Below are 22,180 nucleotides of genomic sequence, written 5' to 3' on the forward strand. Positions count from 1 at the left end.
TTCCACTTTCTCTTGTTTTTCTTCTTGTTGCTCTGGATAGAGAGTAGAGGTCAAAAAATCACAAGAAGAAATAGAACTCGTAATACTAATGTTACCTAATTGGGTCACCATCATTTTGGGGTGATCCCCAAGTCTTTTGGGCCCCTGGGCATATTTGGAATTTTAAAAGCATGGTGGTTGCTATCACAACATTTTTGCTATCACAACGTTTTTGCTGTGGGAGCATGGCCAGTCACAAAATGGACACTGGGGAAGTGTGGCCTTTATATAAAAAGACAACTTAAAGGTGTTGCAAATAAACATCGTATCTCTAAAAAACATTAGATTAGAGCTGTCCTAGAGCACTAGTTAATGTTGCAAAATAGATTTCCACTGTTAGTGTAACATAGTACACACGTTTTCCACTGTAGAATAATTTGGAACATTTCTATGAAGTAGATTAAGTATTTCTTCAGGGAGAGCTCCAGGTCCGCTAGAGGGGCCTGTTTGTCACTGGCTCTACACCTACACCTACTGCTTAATACACATGTGCACACATGCATATATCTAGACAAGGCATACTCCTGGTGAAAGGCAGAGAATTAAAGGCATGTCACAACGGTTTTGTGTGGATCACAACAAATTGTGGCAAGTTCTTAAAGAGATGGGAGTACCTGACCATCTTATTTGTCTCTTGAGAAACCTATATGTGGGTCAAGAAGCAACAATGAGAACTGGACACGGAACCACTGATTGGTTCAAAATTGAGAAAGGAGTTCGGCAAGGCTGTATACTGTCTCCCTGCCTATTTAACTTATATGCAGAGCACATCATGAGAAAGGCGGGGCTAGATGAATCACCAGTTGGGATTAAGATTGCTGGGAGAAATATCAACAACCTCAGATATGCAGATGCTACCACTCTCATGGCAGAAAGTGAAGAGGAACTAAAGAGCCTCTTGATGCGGGTGAAGGAGGAGAGTGCAAAAGTTGGCTTGAAACTCAGCATTAAGAAAACTAAGATCATGGCATCATGTCCTCTCACTTCCTGGCAAATAGATGGGGAAGAAATGGAGGTAGTGACAGATTTTATTTTCCTTGGTTTCAAGTTCACCGCAGATGGGGACTGCAGCCAAGAAATTAAAAGACACTTGCTCCTTGGGAAGAAAGCTATGGCAAATCTAGACAGCTTACTAAAAAGCAGAGACATCAGCCTGCCAACAAAAGTGCATATAGTCAAGGCTATGGTTTTTCCAGTTGCAATGTATGGCTGTGAAAGCTGGACCATAAGGAAGGCTGAGCACCGAAGAATTTCAGGCCTTTGAATTGTGGTGCTGGAGAATACTCCTGCAAGTCCCTTGGACTGCAAGGTAATCAAACCAGTCAGTCCTACAGGAGATCAATCCTGACTGCCCTTTAGAAGGCCAGATACTGAAGATGAAACTAAATACTTAGGCCACCTAATGAGAAGGAAGGACTCCCTGGAGAAGAGTCTAATTCTGGGAACAATAGATGGCAAAAGAAGAAGGGGACAGCAGAGGATGAGCTGGCTAGATGGAGTCACTGAAGCAGTTGGCGTGAGCTTAAGTGGACTCTGGGAGATGGTAGAGGACAGGAAGGCCTGGAGGAACATTGTCCATGAGGTTGCGATGGGTCAGACAAGACTTCGCGACTAACAACAACAGCAGCACAACGGTTGCCTATTGCTGATTGCACTACACATTCTTTTGCTCTTCCTTCCTTCTTGTGTGTTTGTCTGTGTGTGTACACTCATGCACATGTGTGCTCACATTTCAGCTAATGAAACAATCTATTCTAGATCAGCCAGTGTTAGGAACTGCCTATCTGAAAAATAAGAATTTCAGGAGCAGTATAATTATATGAAACACACTCATATTAGCCTCAGGATCTACCAATCATATTCTGACAATGATGTTCCCTATTTTATTTTTTTAAACTGCAGTCATATTTATGTTTGCTCAGGAGTAAGCTGAGATCAGTGAAACTTACAGGTAAGTCATATGTCATATCAGATATATAGCACTAAGTCTGAGACGCACTGGCTATGAAATTATAGAGAGGGAAGTGATGACTAATATTTTTTTCTATAAGATTATGGAGACATGTGAAGAATTGTGATCTGGGGCCAAAGTTGTTCCTATTTCCTTTTTCTCTATAGCAGATCTTGCATTTCTCTCTACATGGGCATGTGTCACAAGCAATCTGTTCTAAAACTAAACAACCAGCATAAACATTTTAAAACTTTCCAACTGATTCCTGGAACCTATTTTAGTTACAGAAAAGTTTAAAAAATGCTGCAGTGTATTGTAATATATAACACAGCTTGCTGTTTACTTAAGTATGGAGGATTTGCATATCTAAACATTTCACAGTCATGATATTTAAACATTATGGTAATGTTTTATGGTGTACTGCTTGTTTATATAACTATGATTTAGTATTCCAATAGGAAAGTAAACATGTTTTATCTGAGCTATTTGCTATGTGTTCGTTTATTTTAACTGACCCTATTCCTGAGGCTCAGTATGCAAAAACACACACAATGATAACTTAATCAGGCGAAAATAATCTGGTATGTTTGGAGGTGATGGATTGTTTTTTGTTACATTTTGTTGGTAATTGGCATAGTGGTCAAGAGTGTTGAACTTGAACTGGGGTTTAGCTCCATTCAGCAGGGAAATTCACTGGGTGACTGTGGGCCAATTACTGATTTTAAGCCTCTTCTACCTCGCAAGATTGCTGTGAAAATGGAGAGGAGGGGAATAATATAAGCCATTTTGGATCTCTTAAAGGAAGAAACGTAGGGTATAACTTAAATTAATAAATTAATCTGAATATATCTATGCTTTCTGGTTTAATTAAAATATGATCTACTTTTCAGACATATACAGCTTGGGTTAATAAAAAATGAAAGCTAGAAGCTGCCCCTCCAGTTTGAAAACTAAGAAGGTGTGACATAAGGGAAGAGAAAGTAAAGGATGTGGACAAAATGTATAGTGTGGTATGTCATAGCGAAAGCAGTGAAATAAAAAAGAAAAGAATTCTGGGCTCTGTAGATCCACTAAGACAAGTTAAGGATTGTTTTGCTTGAAAAAAATGCACTTGTGTCAGTTAATGGGAATACCAGAGACGATGATGCGCTTTAACAATTACCAAGGAATAGGATTCTCTCTTTAAAATCTCTTAATAAATTTAATGAGTTGCTCTAATGCACAGTCCAGTTAAGATGCCGATGAGCCCCAATTTCAGGGGTTTACAGGAATTATATGCAGAGCAAGAGGAACAACATAGATGAGCATCACCTCCAACTCCTTCCATTTTGTGTTTTTGCCATCTAGCCCATGCACCTCGAATGGGAAGGGAAGGAGGCTGGAACATCATCAGAATACGTAATATCCTGGCATTCCCAGTCTCTTCCCCGCTCCACCACCTCAAAATTGCTTTTCAGACCTCAGAAGTGCATTTTTTTCTTGTCCTAACTGGAAGGGAGAGGGAGATCTATCGTCCATTCACTGGCTTTGATGGCAAACACCGTATAGCAGGGGTCCTCAAACTTCTTCAACAGGGGGCCAGTTGAAAGGTGCCGGCAGTGAGCACGGGCCGGCAAGGCGGCGCTGGCAGGGGTGCGGGTCGGTGCAGGGCTGGGGCGTGGGCGCACAGCGGAGCAAGGGCAGGAGGGTGCACGTACGATGAGGCAACGGCTTGCTCGCACGGAGACTGTTTTCTCCCAGTGAGTCCAAAACTGTCTCCATGCGAGCAAGCCACAGCCTCGCCGTGCGCAGTGAGTCCAAAACCTCTAAGGCAGGCTGGATAAATGGGCATGGCAGGCCAGATGTGGCCCGCAGGCCATAGCTTGAGGTCCCAAGCCGTATAGAGTCCATGGAGTTTTTCCTTGCATGGTTCGTGGCATCATCTGTCAAATAGCTGAGTGACAAATCCAGTAAAAGTATTAGGATTAGGATTTGTTGAAGTATCAAGTAATAGATCTTCTACATCCAGGCCCAGTTAAAGTGAGTAAAAACTGTGGACACTGGGAAAAAATGAAATCCATTTTCTTTGGTACTGGAACATAATATGTATAGATTATGAATAACTTGACTTGAATATTATTATAAAACTAGATAGAAATCCCATATTAAAACTTTAAAAAATCTGAAGGCACTAATTCAATTAGAACTCAATGCTGCTTTAAAATGTGTGCAGATAAACCTTTTCTCTGGTCTTTTTTTGTAGTCAAATATAGATAACAGTGTGCAAAATATATGTATATACATTTAGTTTATAACCTTCTGTAAGCTATATTTGCTCCTGGGCGCTTAAAAGAGAGGTGTGGAGAGGGAGGAAAAATGTCAGAAGGGGTGGGAGTCAGGGCTGAAATACCAGAAGTAGTGAAATGTGGCCAGGAAATAATGGCAACTTTTCTTCAGTGTGTTGAGTAGTGATAAGTATCAGGAAGTGCTGATGTAGCAGAAACAGTGAGAGGATCTTTTTGCAGAATGAAGCAGCAACAGAAGCTGAATGTGAGGATTTTTGTGTATAGCTCCTGAGATTAGGAGTTTTTGGCCACATGCGGATTGTATCAGAGGAATGGAGAGCATGGGAAGATGGCATAAGATAGACGAGTTTCATGAATTGCTTGATAAGAACCAGGCCTAGGAAAACAAACTAACCCTATACAAAGTTCACTGTAACTAAACTGAATAGCTACATTTGCTTCCTCTCATCCTGTGGCTGCCAGTCTTCAGCTGCAAAGCACTGCCATGTCGGTATGTTTTCTTCTGCTTTAACATCCTAGTAAATGGATTGGAATAGCAAATGTTATATGTAACCCATACCTGTGGCCTTGCACTCTAATTTATAGCTGAAAGCAAAAGTGCTTAGAAGTGTGGAATTAAGATACAAATGCTTGAAACGGTTATCTTAAGCTATATTTCAGTGGGGCTGTTTGTATAACAGCTCACCATGGCTTTTTTTAACATACATATAACCCACAGCATCCTCAAGGGTTATTTAACAGGTTGTGGTGTATGTGGGCACCATTTTGAATATCTGATTGGGGGTTGTTGTGAGCATGGTCTGTTTTATGGTTATATGATGGTTGTTTAACCCTTGTTCACTGGGTTCACATTACTCAAGAACCCCTGAGCTGTGAATGCATATGCAATCTGTTGCCCATGGCCCTGCTGCTCATCTGAATCCGGTGGTAGTTGTTTGTGCAAGTTAATCTTTGTCTATCTTGCATTGAAGAACAAACTTTTAGGTTTTCTTCTATGACTAGAAAATGTTTTAGGATTAGGGTCAGGGTTAATTTGTGGAATTGTGGGATGTAAGGGGTATATGATGCAATTCTGGTTTGAATAACAACCTACCAACACCACATTCATAGGTTGTTAGTGTGATGTCCAAACCCAGGCACTCTGGGTTGTTTAGGGATTTAAAAATGCAGTTTAATTCATTATTTGTTGCATTTATTTTGGATTATTTAACCCATAACTATCCAGAATGTCCAAGTTTGGCTGTTGTGCTAACTATAAATGAACAGGATGTTTGTTGGTTGCTTATTCAACCTGGAAATGTCTCACATGTTCTCTTGGCCCTACAAACTCTGGGTTAATTAGTTCTGCTATTTGCCAGTATGAGAACCAGATCCAAGTGTGACTATCTTAGTCTGGGTAAGACCCTATGTATGTAAAAACAGAAGTCTGATGTTGCTATGAAACTGAACTCCCCTTTCTGGAGCAGCACTATACAGAGGAAGCACCAGTGCTGTAATTCTTATTTATGTGGAAAAGCCTTGAAGACAAATGAAGCAACTTTAATAATGATAGATTCTTAATGTGTTTTCTTCTTCGGTGTTTATTTTATAAAGATATTTTACATATGCAGTAGAATAAGTAGGTATGAAAGTAGGTATTTCAAGGAATTTCATTTATGAATGGTCGCTGCTAAGGCTGAGCCAACATTGTAGCTATGTTAAATTGTATAGTTGTATTTTCTCTCTCAATATAATTTTCTAGGCTGACCTTTCTGACCAAGCCAAAACTTACGGTCATCAGTCCCCCACCTGTCACAGCCATTCTACTCCCTCCTCCTGCCTGGATTTTCCTAAGGAGAAAGACTGAGTAGAAGAAAACCACATACCCCTGCTTTCCTTTCTTGCTACATAGCAGGGAAGGCCGGGGCAAGGGGGAGAGCAGCTTGCTCTGGTTCTGTGTGGCCAAAGCATTTCACTTGGGCTGCACGGGTGTCAAACTTTCTGCAGCAGAGTGCCAGGAGGATTTGTACCCTTTTCTCCCGCTTCAAAGCTGGGAGGAAAGTGTCATACGCACCAGGGAATGGCACCACACTCACCCTGGCAAGCATAATGAGCTGCTTTACTGAAGTCCATAGCTTACTGTGAATATTTTTTCATTCCTCTAGAGAAGTGTAAGTTGACACATGCAGAGAAGTTGTATGTAAGAAGGAAGAAAAGGAAACATCCAAGATACACAGTCAGGGACAACATGTTAATGGAGAAGTTGTTGGAATAGTTGCACTTGCATTTTTGAGCAAAAACTATTTTGAATTTTAGTTCTAGAAATAGGTGCATTATATGAGCTATAAAATGTTAAGCTTTGAATGGCATTTTGACTGCACATTTAGATGTTTTAAGAAACTGAACAACAGCTTTTTAAGAAAGTATAATGAAAAGCTTATACCAAAGTGGTTTCTGTATGAAAGGTTGGACGTGTGTCTCCAAGATATGGACTAGCCCACTGATGTATGTGCCCCCTGACTTGCTTGCCCTGGAGACAGTTGGCATCTTAGGCCAAAAAAGTGTTCTTCAGCTGGGAAATACACAGGTTGGAATGTGGTCACCAAAGAGTAAGTAGCACAGGGTCAAAATCAGAGATCTGAGTGACATAAGGAGAGATGGTAAGAAGAAACAGTCAACAGCAAAAAAGAATAGGGGAAAGAAAGAAAGAGAACTGTTTTGAGCTCTTTGGATTCAGCAGTAAGGATATTATCAGTGACTTTGATGGTGGTTTGGTGGCGGGCTAGGGATATAAGCCAGACTGTAGAGAGATAAAGGTGGAGTTAGAAGAGAGAAGACAGTATGAAAAAGCCATGCATTTCAGGAATTCAGAGACTAATGGTAGAAGAGAAATTGGATGGTAGAGTTGGGTTTAATTTATTTATTAGTATTCTGAAAACATTGGCCCTTTCGAATGTGGAAGGGAAGTAGTTGAAGAAGGGAGAGGCTGATAATGTAGTGGGAGAGGCGCAATAGTGGCAGGGAAAGTGGCAATGAGATGTTGAGTGAGGACAGGCTCAGGGGCCATCTCATCCATCCGTCCATCTCTCCATCTATATCAGGGAGGTTCACAAATACAGGTCAAATGAAATACAGATAATTTAAACAAGTTATAATTAATCCTCCAGTAAAAGTCATCTAATAAAAATACATCAGAATGAAGGAAAAAAGTTAATGGCAAATAGGAAGGAAGAGAAGGTTAACTTATACCAGATGAAATGAGTTCACATAGTTTTCTGAAGAGGTATTCAGCGACACAGCAAGGACCAGACAAATTGAACAGAGCAAACAAGACTGCATCCTGAGGCAAAGAGAGACAAATTGTTAACAGAACAATTAATAAGCAAAGTGATGAGGTGAGGAAAACTGCAGTTTTTAAAACTGTTTAGGAAAAAGAACAAAACAGTTGGAACTGAGCACACTTTCTTTGGGAAGAATATCTGGTCAAGGTTTTCCATTTCTAGAATGGTAGCCATGTTTCTTTATTGCACCAAAAATAACAAATGATTTGTGTCAGTTTAAGGACTATTACACACACACACACACACACACACACACACACACACACACGAACAACAGGAATACAGTAATGCAGGAATAGAGAGATCAATTGAAATAAAAAGATCACCATTATATACTGAACAGGTTGCTGAGGGAAGATACAGAAAGGGAAAATAAAGAAAATTAAAGAACAAAATATAAAGGTGAAGAGCATAAAATTCTTAAAAGGTTTAGTAAGAGGATCAGTGTAGATTCCAAAAGAAGAGTAAAAGGAAATAATCTGTTGTCTTCATTGTATTTATTTATACCCCGCCTATCCCAGCAATTGGATTGCTGCTCAGGCAATGGAAAAGGATAACTAACAAAACTGAAATAAGTTATGTATAAATCCATACCATGGCTTCAGAATGAGAAGATATAAGATAAAAAAGGATTGGACCACTGAGTCACCACATAGACCAGTATGGACTGAAATCACCCAGAATAAGAGGAGGAAGAGAATACAACCAGAAGGAAAGCCAAAAATCAAAGCCAGATGAGAAGTTAGCCAAGGGATTAGAAAAATGACACATCACAACAACAAGAATTTCAGCAGAACAAACTAAACAACATGACACCTGAAAGAAAAAAAAGATAATATAGGAAATGAAAAGATAGGAATTGGTAATAGATGATAAGAAAAGATCCCACATCTTCACTGTGACCCACTAAATGGGATTATGTGAAAAAGAGAAGTGTATACCAGAGATGCTGGAGTGATAGAATAGATGGTAAAATCAGAGTTTGGAACAAAACAGAAAAAAAGGAAAATCATAAACAGCAATTGCCTAACTGGCAGAAAAACAACAGTTGAACAGAGTACAAGGAAAGTAATAGATGAATAGGAACAGAAATAAAATTAGACACCAGGACATGGATTGAAATAAGTATTATTACAGGCTAATATCAGTAGATAAGACTGATTAATAGCAGAAAAGAAATAGGGCCAGACATTAAGAAAGATGACTGAAACAAACAGTAGTTGGCCTTGGTTATGAAAGCCATTTGAACTGGAAGCCAAAGCCAAGCAGGTACACTTTCAGTTTGATCCCCCTGTTAGAATCCCAGATAAAAATGCAAATTGCAAATGATAAGATTCTTTCTGACTTATCTGGTTAAATACTTCAGAGTAGCTTATTTGTTTTCCAAAGACAGAACATCTGCCTTCTTTAGGCTTGTAAAAGTGAGAACATTATCAATGCATATCGAATGGTGACCTTCATAATGGATTGCACTGATTAAGACATGAGTTCTGTGTTTGGACAAATATTACTTTAATATACAGTTTGGAGTCAGGTGAACAGGGAGGTAGACAAAAAGGATACAGTAGGATGGGGAAAGTTGCAAAAAAAAGGGCAACCAAAATGGTCAAGGGATTTGAACATCTTCCCTACAAGGATGGTCAAAAGCGTTTGCAGATTTTTAGTTTAGAAAAAGATAACTATGTAGAAAAAGTCATGTTGATAACTGTGTGGTAGTCTTATAAAATTATTTATGGTGTGGAGAAAGAGGATAGAGGAAAAATGACCCTTAAAATGCTACAATGCCTGTGGCTTAGTAGATTAAGCACAAAAAAGTAAAGCACTTCATGTAAAATATAAATTAATGTATGGAATTCATTTCACAACATATGTCAAACCTATTGGTATAGGTAGATGGCAATGCCCCCCACCCCCATCCCTGCACGTTTAATAGTGGGTTTCTGGCATTCCTTTCACCTAATTAATTAATTAGAGGGCATTAGAAGTAGCACTGTACACAGCATGTCTTACATCCTTTTCCACAATGGTATCAATGAGAGGGCCATGATAATCAACAGGATCATATTTCCTCTGTCTCTCTCTTGACAAAAATCATCTGGCAGGGTTAGCAAGGCAGGTTCTGTGATAAAATTAGGCTTGAGCTCCAAGTGAAATGAATCCAAAATACAATTTCATGCAACAGTAATTGGAAAAGTTGGTTGTCAACTACCAACTCAAATACCTTGCCCAAGAAGAGAACATTATCACCAGAAGATAGTTGTTCATATAACAAAAGGTTTATTCACAAGTTGTCATTCCAAAGTTTGGGAATAGTAAGAGATGATTAAGAGAGAAGATTATGCACTGTCACATGACAGAGGAAGTTTATGTCATGTTCTTCCTCATGTGAAGCAGATTAATTGCTATGAAATTTGGTGGGGTTTTCAGTGTATCATCACAGGCTTATGGCTTATCTTTCAAGGTATAACAGTTTTGGAAATATTTTGATGTGGTGTAGAACATGATGGTTGGAACAAATGTTTGAAGCAAAGGGCTTGACTTTATATCTCTGTTTTTCTTACGGAAGCAGAATTGAGCTACCAAAAGCTAATTGACACTACTTCAGTTACTCTGCTAACTACATCCTATTACTTACTACACCATCTCTATGCTCCAAGGAGCAAAGACCCCAACTTGGGACCCAAAGATAGGGAAACAGTAATATAGTAATATGGAGATATAGTAATACTGGCAGTGCCTTTTTCTGCTGGAGATCATTGGGGTTGTGTTACCCTATCCTGCCCACCAAGATAAATCTCTGGATAGTGTGAATAGGGCAGCAGACAATGAAAGCAATCTGGCCCTTTAAGCATTATTCTGAATGCTTTGTTGTTTCCAAAGGGCTGCTGATGGTAATGATTTATTTCATTTCTGTATTGCCCCATAGCTGAAACTCTTTTTTAAGGGTAAGCACAGGGCTGCTTACCCATATCTACTGAAAATATTGTTCACTTTTCTGAGTGAGGCCAATTGTACAATGCATGAACTCTTGAAATGATATATTTTGTTCACAAGCTATGAATGCTACATTGTAGTCCTAAAACTTTCATTTTTGATACCATACCCATATCCCTAATACGCATACTCTGACCCCTAAATAGAAAAGATGGGTTTATAACTTTCATACTTGCATTACTGATATGAGCTGAAAAATAAAGTGCTCTTTGAATGTGCTACTTATTTGACAGTATGAAACTTAAATACTTTGTCCACCTAAGAGAAGGAAGGACTAACTGGAGAAGAGCCTAATGCTGGGAACAACTGACAGCAACAGAAGAAGGGGACGGCAGAGGATGAGGTGGATAGATGGAGTCACTGGGGCAGTGGGTGTGAGCTTAGCTGTACTCCGGGGGATGGTGGAGGATGTTGTCCATGGGGTCGTGATGGGTCAGGCACGACTGCGCAAATAACATAACAACATAACATAACGAGGACTGCTGCACATTTGCATTTGAAATCTAGTAGTCTTTTTCAACCAAGTATTTCTGAAATGTGATGTGAGCTAAATATGTGAGTTTCCATCCTTATTTTTTAATAGGGGTATGGGATGAAGTTTTAACTTACACATGAGGAGACAGAGTAAACTCCTATAGAAGGAACCATTAGAAGACTATTTTTAAGGCCATGAAAATGTGTGGTTCTTTAGGCCTGGTGGAACTTGCACTCTGTGCATTAATATTTTGGAAATATTGGATCAAAATGGATCAAATTGGAATTCACATTTTTGGAATATTAAGTATTAGTAGGGTTGATTTTTTAAAAAACCAGTTGTCTCACTCCTTTAGTACCGAGTACTCATGGAAGAATGTAATACAGAAAAATCATCAGGAGTTAGCACAGCCATAAAATCCAGCTCTCTTCCCTCCTCCCTTTCCTTTCTGCCTTTACTTCTGCAGCGTTTGTACTTCAACTGCTTCCTGGTCTCACAGAAAGAGGCAGTGCTGAGTTAGAAAGACAAAAATAGACCTTTACAGAGAAATATAGGGATTGTAAGTGTGTGTGTGTGTGTGCGTGCGTGCGTGTGCGCGCGCGTGGTGGTGGTGAAAGGAAGACAGCATTAGGGCTGATTTCCAGGAGGAGCCCTTCTCTCTTTTCACTGTGTGTTAGGCATTTTGTCAAGATTTTTATTCTGTTTAAAAACACTTACCTCTTCCGGAAGCTCTTGCATCTCTCTGGGGGAGGAAAAAGAAAGCAACTGTGATCAGAAAACGACCAGAAACCAAGAAAAAGGAGAGATACCAGCACAGGGATATAAATATCTTCTGTTTAGATTATTTCTTTGAATAGAAGTATACATTAGTAGTGCAAATCTGACATACACCCTAAGAGACAGCAATGGGGTGTTTGGGCAACAGCAAAACGGAGGATCAGCGTATTGATGAGAAAGCACAGCGAGAAGCCAACAAAAAAATAGAGAAACAGTTGCAGAAAGAGCGACTGGCTTATAAAGCCACACACCGTTTGCTTCTGCTGGGTAAGGAAGAACGTTTTTTTGGTGGGGAAGGGAGATGAGGGTGCAGTGGTGCAGCTGAGTTTCCCATGGCAGGCAGATAATAGATAAACTGTGCTATTTGTATGCCAGAGAATATGAGATGAAAGAATGCAGACCCGTTTTATTAAGCTGTGTGGGGAAAATGCACGGATTGACCTAAATACGTGTATGAATGTTTTGGGAGAAGAGAGATGCTTTCAACCTTTTTTCCCCATTTTCCTCCCTGCCAAATGTGTATACATCACGCATCTTTCTTTTTTCTCTCTCTTTCAGGGGCTGGTGAGTCAGGAAAAAGCACTATTGTCAAGCAAATGAGGATCTTGCATGTAAATGGATTTAATTCAGAGTAAGAATTATTGTTACTTGTGGGGAAGGAACAAAATAAAAACCCTAAACAACATGCATTTAAGTGCACATTAACTTAAACTGAGGAATTGATTTTTCTCACCCTTTTAAATGTAGTTTAGCCATGCTTTGGTTTTGTCAACCTTTCCATCCCAGAGCATTGAAATTACAGCTGAGATATATTATGAGAATCATGATTTGTATTTTCCTCCCCCATGATCTGGTTCTTCTACTGTATTTTACATTGTTGCTACTGCAGTGCTTAATAGGCCCTTGTGTAGCAACAACATGGCGACTACTTCTTACAACAGCAAATACTAAATATCCCCCCCACCATATATAGACACATACATATACATATATATGTATAATAAAATTTGAAATGTATATCATGCACATACATAAAATACTCCACTTTTTCATGCCCACAAAAACCTATTTCACAGGAACTGCAATATATTACAAGGTGTTTTAATTATATTTTTAACTTAGAATTCATTTTTTAGAATTCAGTATAAGCAGTATAATAAAAATTAATTATGATTGGATTGGTTAGGACACCTGCATTTAAAGTCAGCTTGCAACATAAGTGAGGAGGTGACTTGGAGTCCCTCCCCTCAAAGCCCTTATGTATTGCCATTTGACAGGTTGAATGTGACAGAAATAAAAATACCTTTTTTTAATTATGTGCTGAATTTTCGATCATAAAATCAGTCATGGACATTGAGAATAAAACAGCTTTTAAAATTTGGTTGGCAAAGATTCAATAGCAGATTTATAGTCTGTGAACATTTCTTAACATCAATCTATGCCTTTTTTCTAATACAGAGAAAAAAAACAGAAAATTCTGGATATTCGGAAAAATGTAAAAGATGCAATTGTGGTAAGAATACATTTTATTTTTCTTTACAACGTATAGTTTTAGCAATGGGATTGTACATGCAAGAAAATCCTATTTTTCAGATGAAGCCAAATCATTTTCTGGTAGCCCTGTGTTTGTAATTTGTTCATATTAATATGTCGTACTCTTATGTTTTCCTTACCCTAGACTATAGTTTCAGCAATGAGCACTTTAATACCTCCAGTACCATTGGCCAATCAAGAAAACCAGTTCCGAGCAGACTACATCAAAAGTATAGCCCCACTTTCTGACTTCGACTATACACAGGTAAGATTTTAAGGTCCTCTTCCATCTTGTACGTTGAAAATGTATGGAACAATTTGTTTATTATTTTAATTTTTTACGTTTTGTGAAAAATTGATTGACGTTATCATTGACGCTGGAATTGTATTGATGAGCAGAAATTTGATGATTATAATGTTGAATTTTCTGATCTTGAAAATGTTTAAGGGAGGGTTACCAAGGTGTTCAAGCTTTGTAAAGAAAATCAGTTTTGCGAATTAAATTTTTTGTGACAGCTTCCTGTCAGTAATGGTAAATCAGCATAGTAGTGAAAATAGTTATGAATGATTAGTGTAATATCTACAGGTTTGAGAAACCTTGTCTGTTTTGTTGGTGATTGCTTTTTCATGGTGGCAAGATTAGCTGGTGGTCAGGTAAGCCATTTTGGGATAATTATCCTCTTGTATGTAAGTACATGGACAGCAGACCTGTACCACCTATCTAAGCCCATTGATCTCAGTGAGATTTATTTCTGAATTGGCATGTATAGGATTGTATGGATAGCCTTGAGTCCTAAGGTACATTAATTATTAACATTTACCCTAATTGCTAAAAAGCACTATTGGTGGTATGCAACAATTTTAAACAATAAAACATGAAAAGTCATACATAATGTAAAAAGTTAAATTAAAAAGTTAACTTCAGAAACGTGAAAGGAAAGTTATCCATCCATTGCTCCCCTTCCAGGTGCCTGGACCTTCAAAGCATTAGGGAGAGGCTACTGAATAATGCAGCGAGGGATGTGGATAGTAGTTTCAGGCTTCAGAGAATGGGAAACTTTTCTTCCCTGAACTTACTTAAGTTGGCTTACCATAGGATCCAAACCTAAATGGTCATGGCTTGAGAACAGCAGCAAAACGTTTGTTTCTTGTTTGTTGTGTATGGATATGTTCTCCTGAGAATGATGTAAAGAGGAAATACCAATATGATTACTGTAATAACTGATTTGTAGTCATTTTAAAACAAATTACAAGTTTACATTTCCAATAATGAAGATTTTCCTTCGTCTTGTTGATATGTTGAGTGTTATTTTTGTTTACAGAAGGATAATTTGAATATGTAGCATTTTTCATGTATACAAATAGCTGTATTGCTCTGCATTCATTGCAAGGCCTGAACTTAAAAAAAAATCCTGGTTACTAATATGAAATGATCTCCCTCCCCTTGTAATGCAGCAACTTCTGATTACTCTTGGTAGGCAGGAAAGGAGGAAGAAAACTATGCATTTATTTTATGCTAACACTGATCTTATTTGGAGTTTCAGTATATTTTTTAAAGAAATATGACTTTGATATAATTATATATTTGCATAAAAGGTATTTATTCAGAAAACTACTGACATAATTGCTCTCTCAATTAATAGAAATTATTAAAAATGATTAACCTTGTCTGGAAATGGGATTCAATATACAACTGTATGGCTTTCAAGGTTGTGTACCATTTTAACTAGGAGGAAGCCCCACTGAACTCAATGAGATAGACATCAGAGTAGAGATCCATTGTGATAAACTATATTTTGCAAACACAAATGTTAGTTATTATTTGCTTAACCTTTAGTTGCATCTTCTGGAACTCAGACCTAAAAGGCCTCTTCATTTTTTTCAAATATGTTGAAATTATTCAGGCTCTTTCCTGTGCCATTCTTGTGTGGAATTTTCATACATTAAAAACTCATTGTTAATGTATCAAAAAATAAAGTTTGAGTTAGGCTCAAAGGGTAGGATATTCAGTCCATGTGAACCTGTTGTTATATGAGCTTGTCAAGTACAGTAAGCTAGCTCAAGCCTCTTCTGCTTTGATGAAGGTCATTCTTTATATATATGATTTATTTTGAAATCAAGAAGGATGTCAGGCTTCCTTTGAAAGCATGTGAAACTAGGAAATTAAAGTTGATCTTGCAGTCTCATATTTGGACTTCCTGCCTTTGGCAAGAGCAAAGGCACAGAATGTGTCATATTTGTGTAAATAAAGTGATTTATGGTAGACTTACCTTGATTTATTTATGGAAATCAATTTGTAAAATTACAAGTGAAACATGGCATGTTTTAGGCATAAGCAAGTCAGTGTTTTGGCTGTGGTTGGGTTGAGTCATGCAAGTGTAAGTCTCAATGGAGTTTTAAATTGTGATTCTGCACACAATTGCAGTGTTTTTTCATATATGTCCTAGTGTTTGTTACACTATTCTTGTGTTACTACTGATTGAAAGGTCTGTCTTGAGAACCACATGTCTTTAAACCGCAGTTTCCAAGCATACAACTCTTGCAGCCAATTCCACAAACCAAAGCAGCTTTTAAATGCTTCTTCAGACTGTTTTCAGCTACGTATAACACATGGCAAAGCGTGCAAGTTTCAAAACGCATCTGAGTAATGGTATGGCACCCTGGTGTTCAAAGGAGAAAAAAGGCAGAGTTCTACTATTCCTTTTGGCTTGCCTAAAGCAATTTTTGGGATCCTAGCTAATATATATTTGATATGAACTTGTTCTTTTGATTTGGGTTTAGCAATATCCAAAAAACCTTTTACCCCTGAATGACCACTATGCATTGTTGACCTGGAATATACTGAATCCCTGAGCTAAAACAAATCTTTCTCAACAAAACTCTCATCTAAGATTTTATCTAGCCTGCATTGTAACAGACAATGAAGACTCTGTTTTGAGTCTGTTAGTTTACTGTGTTACACTTGTTCAGGTACAGGCCAGGTATAGAATCTACACAGGGAAAATGTTAATAGGAGCCAATAGTTTTATGGTTCCCGCTCCCTTTGGTGGATGTGCAAGTTACTTGTGGGCAGCAGAATGATCAGAACTTACTTTGCTCCCTATTGTATAATTGTGCTGTTTGTGAGGGGAGGAAGTGAAAGAAAATCCATACTCTGAATCTCTGGATCTATCATCCACAAGTCTTCACATGTGGACAGATTGTGGCCATAATGACAATCAGTGTTTTCCTAGGCATGTTTCCTCTTAAGTAAATGTAATGAGGCTACCAACTGTCCATGGAAATACATCCAGTTGAAATCAGTGGGATATGCCTCTCAGTAAATATACTATGGATTGTGTTGCAGGAAGCATAATTTAAATTAGGGCCTCTGCTAAAGATAAAATTATTTGAATATGAAGTGGCATCCACTTATTTACAAGCTAATACAAAAAACATTCATATTGTATTATACAGACTGTCTGGTTTAATCTACATAGATTTAAGTGTAGTAACCTTGAAGTTAGATGTATTTTGTTGCTGTAGCTTTTTTCTTTATCTGTATTTAATAATTTATCACTATCAATAATTTATTACTAATTTATCACTACGTATATAGTGCTAGGATTGGGAGGAACCCTTTCAAAAGCCTTCCCTCCTTCATCCGCAAGCTTTCATGCTTGACCAAGGCCTGCAGAGCAAGCTGAGCCAAGAGGAAGTCTGCAAATACTTGTGGACCACCAGTTGTGCAACTGGCAACCTTCCCCCTCTGGTTGGAGGACATGGAAGGGGTGCTGTGAGCAGCTGCACCAGATAGCATTCCTGGCAACCAGGTTGTGTCCCCACCTTGCACAGCCAGCAGCAGCAGCACTCTAGACACCATTCCCAATTGCCTCCCTTTTCTCCAGCCAGTGCCAGGCATGGAAGAGGGGCATTGCTTGTGTAGCCTGTGGAGCTGATTCCTGGTGAGCTCTGAGCAAATGTCAGAGAACTCAGACTTGTCCACTGCAAATGATTCCTTGAGCATCACTGTAGAGTACTGTATGCTGTGTTTAATTTTGGGAGACAAAGATAATTAATGTTTCCTTTTATCAAGTTTCTTTTATTAACTTTTATATGGATTTATGAAGATAATATTGGTAGAATTTTATGATAAGTTTGATAACTATAATTTGTGTTGTGTTGTATTTCTTTGCTGTGCACCTTACAGATAGTATTGTATTGTCTTGTATTAAGCTATAGATCAGTCTGCAGACCGGCGCCGGTCCATGGGGGGTCCACATCCCACTCACCATGGACCGGCACGGGGGCTGGCTGTGCTTCATCACATCTTCCTCAGATGGCATCGCATTTGCGGGGTGGGGGGGGCAATGCTGTCGGTGGGGGGCAGGAAGGGGAGAGACAGCTCAGTAGGAGCCAGCTGAGAGCCATGCTGATTCCGGTCCTTTGTTCATTTATTTGCATTTTTTCTTGCTTGGTTTCTGGTTGTTTTGGAAAATTTTCTCTTTTTTGATATTGTATTTGGAAACGAATACTCAGAATACTGCATTATATGTAAGGTGCTTTTTGTTTCTGTCTCAGTGGTCCCCAAGGTGGTTTTCTTGATTTTGCTGGTCTGCAACTGTGGTAGGTTGAAAACCACTGCTAAGTTAGAAAAGTTAGAAAATATTAATCATTATCTCCATATATTTAAGGACAATGTCTACAGAAAGTAAGAGTAAGAATGCTACTACTTGAATTGGGCTTTGAGGACAGAGTGATGATTGAGATTTTTTTTAAAGTTAGAGAGTGTTGCTGAATGAACATATTAAGGACATATGCTACTAGCTGTGCAAAATGTATTTTATATACACGTCTATTAGTAAAAGATTATTAAACGTAATGTATTTGAATATTGCAGACAAACTTAACTGGCTGAATATTATCTTTAGATATTTAGAATTTGTTTGTAATTTTAATTTGTAATCTGCATGGACATGTACAAATATTTGGAAGGCTGAACTATATTTAGATTGCAACACTGTACTTATTCACCTAGGAGTAAGTACCACTGAATTCTGTGAAATGTACTGTTCAGTAGCTGTTTCTAGGGCAGTGCTGTTAAGAACTGTTGTTGGAAGTGTGCAGTGTGATATTCTGCATGATTACTTATAAGTAAAACCTCTTGGGGCAGCTTTATAATTACTGTGCTTCAAACAAACCATAGTACCTGTTCTATGTTGCAGTGCATGCCAGGTACCATTTACCTAATCAGCCACCTTAGTGCAGCCTGTTGCATGATTCAAACCCTGAGAGCATGGCTTGTTGGAGAGGGAAAAAACCTTCAAATAACAAATGGGCTTGTTGGGTTATTTGTTTTACCCAGGTTAGTGAACCAGATTACTGTGTTTAATGGGCCTTAAAGGGAGGTAAGCGAATTCAGAATTGTGATCTAAATTCCAGATCTGCATATAAAAAAGAAATGTTAAAGGACATGTGAAATTAAGCTTTCTTGGCATCCTATTCTGAATGAGTTTAAGTGTCCCTAAGGATTGGTCTATTAGCATATTTTGGAGGAGTATACATCATGAATTTGCTACTTTTGGTGCATTTTCCCCCAGAAAATAATTTACTTCATTGTATATTTATGAATGCATTTCAGTTACTTTTAAGCTTCTCTCCCATTTTTGGTGATCATGTGTGAAAGGTAAATAGCTACTTTTAAAGGTACTTGTATTAGATTTTTTTTATTTATGATCATGTAAGAACATGAATGTATAGGCATTTCAGCCTTCCTGTATGGAAACCAGTGTATTATATCTGAAACAAATATTTAATCTTCCATTTGTAATTTTCCCAAAGAATTCTACAAACTTGGGAAAATTTCACCACATGTACTCAACCCTGTTCTAAACTCTCTTTAATATATTGAAATGCTTCTCTGGTCACTTTGATAAGTATCATAAAAGTTAAAAATGTGTTTCATGTTTTGACTCAGTGATGCTTACAGCCAACTAACAAATCCAGGTAATACCAACTATAAATACTCCTTACCTTGTCCTTTTCGTCTTAAAAAAAAAAAAACTTTCATGGATGAGTGCTCCTGTACTCAGTAGTAGTAACAAGGTAGGTCCCTCAAAGCTAAAGGTTTCTGCCTCTTAGTTGCAATCACAGATCCCCAGTCAGGGGCTACTAAGTTTAGTATTGTGGGGGCACATTAGCTGCTCAATAATTGCAACACCCAGTGCACAAGAGAAGAGGAATCTAGATTTCTGTGACCATACTATGTGCTGCTAGCCCTTCAGCATCCTATGTGTAGAGTGTACTAAGATACTAATCCACCTGATTTCCACACTGCCTCATAATATGGAAAAAGGTTTCCTAGGAAAAGGTCTCCAGCTGCTAAATGTTTCACATTTTTAAGATCAGGCCCTTTTAAGAAAGTGAAAATTGGATTTATTTACAACAAGGGTGGGAAGCTTGTGGCATTTCAGATGTTGTTGGATTCCAACTTCCATGAGTCCTAGCCAGCATAGCCAGTAATGAAAGATGATGGAAGCTGTGGCCCTCTAGATACTGTCACACCATACTGTTAAGTTACCTGTACACATTTACCTGGAAGTAAATACTATTGAATTCCATAGTTGGTACCCAGTTGCCCTTTCTACTGATGGGAAGGGTTCTGACAGTAATCCCACCCCCTCCGCACATGACCTCAGAATTCTTTCTGGAAGGGTTCTCCAGAGCAGATTTGGAAGGGACATGGAGCAACATAGCGGGAAATTCGTGTTACACAAGTAGAAGCCCAACATAGATTTTTTTGTTTGTGCTACAGAATCTTTCCCAGAGAGCCTAACTTCTAAGTAAACATATATAGGACTGTTCTGTTCAAAGTAGAAATTAAATGAGGCTACTTAGCTGGGATAAGACCCATTAAAAATTGGCAAATCACTAATGTTGCCAAAATTTATCTGAATAACAAAATTATTTATTATTACTTTGCTTGAATTTGGATTCACTTCTCTTCTGTCAATCAAGACATAACCTAGGAATTACCCGAATCCACAGGCAGACTTGCAGAGCCCAATCAGCAAGAAGGTTTCACGTTTTAACAAAACTGTGAATGAAAAGCAGGAACAAGAATCATTGAATTCTTTTTACAATTTTTACAATTTTACATTTTTTTCTAATTGCTCAATTTATATTTGAATTTTGTGCACTGAGTTAAAAGCTTGGTTTTTTTAGTTCAGTCTGTTCACTTGCAGTTCTTTATGTGGTTCAGTTTGTGGTTCAAATAGAAGAAATTTGACTTCTGCATTTTCAAATGCATTACCACTTTTGTACAGGGTATGAACATAAATCAAACATATTTAGGGGTTTTATGAAGCACAGAAAAGGTTGAGAACCACTGTATTAATGGAACTTTGGCTTGAGGGTAAAGCCAAATATAATACATTTTCTCTAACTTAAAATGCTTGGCAACTTTTTTTTTAATGACATTCTTTTAGAAAGAGATGATTTGTGTTAGTATGGGCATGGGCATATGCTAACATAGTCCTCCAAATGTTTTGTTCTATAGTTCCCATCAATCTTATCCAGGTTAGTCAGTGGTTGGTGATCATGGGAATTTAGGCCAAAACAGCTGGGGGGGCCACAAGTTCTCTACCTTGATAATAGTAGCTCACATTAATAAAAGATATGTTAGCATATGGTCAATTTTCATTTTTCACAATTTTGCATTTTTAGGCAGATTTGAGACATTTGGCTCTGTTGGTAAAATGTTGAAATACTTCTTTCCGGCTGGCTCCTGAGCTTCGTACTGCCAGCCACTTTTTGTATATTATGCTCTGGTGTGTTTTTCATAAAACCCAGTACAACAAGTGCACTGCATCATACCAAGGAGGAAAATTGATAAAACCTTTTACATTTACAAGCCCCTAGTTTAGAAAGTGGGTATTCATTGGGTCATTGCACTGCTCTCTTCCCTTTCCTTTTCATGCTAGGATTAGGTTGTTCATTCTATATTTATCCCTGTTGTTCCTGAGCAATTCTGAAAGGAAAGGCGTTACCATCACTGTCCAAGGCTGCTGTCTAGGATGTCCTAGTAATGCGGCTGGCTTGGGTCCATCTGGCAATATAATAATTACAGAGTGCTTTTGGAGTGTGCAGAGTGCTTCTTTACATTCACTTAGTAAGCTTTCTAACAAATGTGGGTAGATGAATGTTGTTATCTCAAAACTACAGATTGAGAAGGAAGAGATCTGAGGCTGTTGACCACTGTTACCTGCTGAGGTGAGACTTAATGCAGTTTCCCAGCTTATAATATGAGCCTACACATTACACCAGCTCTCAGTATGGTTTATTTCATAGGAATGTGTTTCTGTGGTTTGAACACCCATGCTTGATTGAATGTGGGTGAGGCCTATTGGGCAGAGAGACATTGCTGTCTGGATAATTTATAGCCTGAGCTGAGCTAGTTGGCACACAGAAATCATTCTGCTGTTTCGTTTATAAGTTCAATGCAAATAGTATCTAGATTACCAAAGAAAAATAAATATGCAGGAAGAAGCTTTATTGACTTTTGGCTTTGTATTAACCTATGATGACTCCCATAGAACCTCTGCCTTGTTACAGGCTTAATTAAATTTGAGCAGTGGAAGAGCCTTAAAGCAGTTGAATTCACTAGTGCAGCTGGTTAACTCCACTACTGCAATTGGATCCTCATTTTCCTTGAAGAGCCATGGTAGCTGGATGCCAGTGATATAACTGTGTTTATATTTAACACTAAACCATAGATTAATGCTCCAGGAACAAATAGAGGTAGTCCTTCGATTCATTCACTGGTGCA

General features: G+C 38.3%; 1 protein-coding gene across 2 annotated transcripts in view; it reads left to right on the forward strand.

The window, feature by feature from the left end:
- The window catches only part of GNAL (G protein subunit alpha L), a 141,043-nt gene that overhangs the window by 36,593 nt on the left and 82,270 nt on the right, over positions 1 to 22,180 (forward strand). Inside the window, exons 1-4 of one of the 2 annotated variants that reach the window (XM_044426440.1) lie at positions 11,780 to 12,108; positions 12,400 to 12,472; positions 13,300 to 13,354; positions 13,520 to 13,639. In XM_044426440.1, coding sequence (XP_044282375.1) covers positions 11,970 to 12,108; positions 12,400 to 12,472; positions 13,300 to 13,354; positions 13,520 to 13,639 — 387 coding nt within the window. In that variant the 5' untranslated portion in view covers positions 11,780 to 11,969. Of the gene's footprint in view, positions 1 to 11,779; positions 12,109 to 12,399; positions 12,473 to 13,299; positions 13,355 to 13,519; positions 13,640 to 22,180 lie in introns of those variants that run through there. The other variant, XM_044426439.1, reaches the window with a different exon arrangement.

This window comes from Varanus komodoensis, unplaced genomic scaffold (genome assembly GCF_004798865.1).
Source record: "Varanus komodoensis strain SLA01 unplaced genomic scaffold, ASM479886v1 scaffold17, whole genome shotgun sequence".
NCBI lineage: Eukaryota > Metazoa > Chordata > Lepidosauria > Squamata > Varanidae > Varanus > Varanus komodoensis.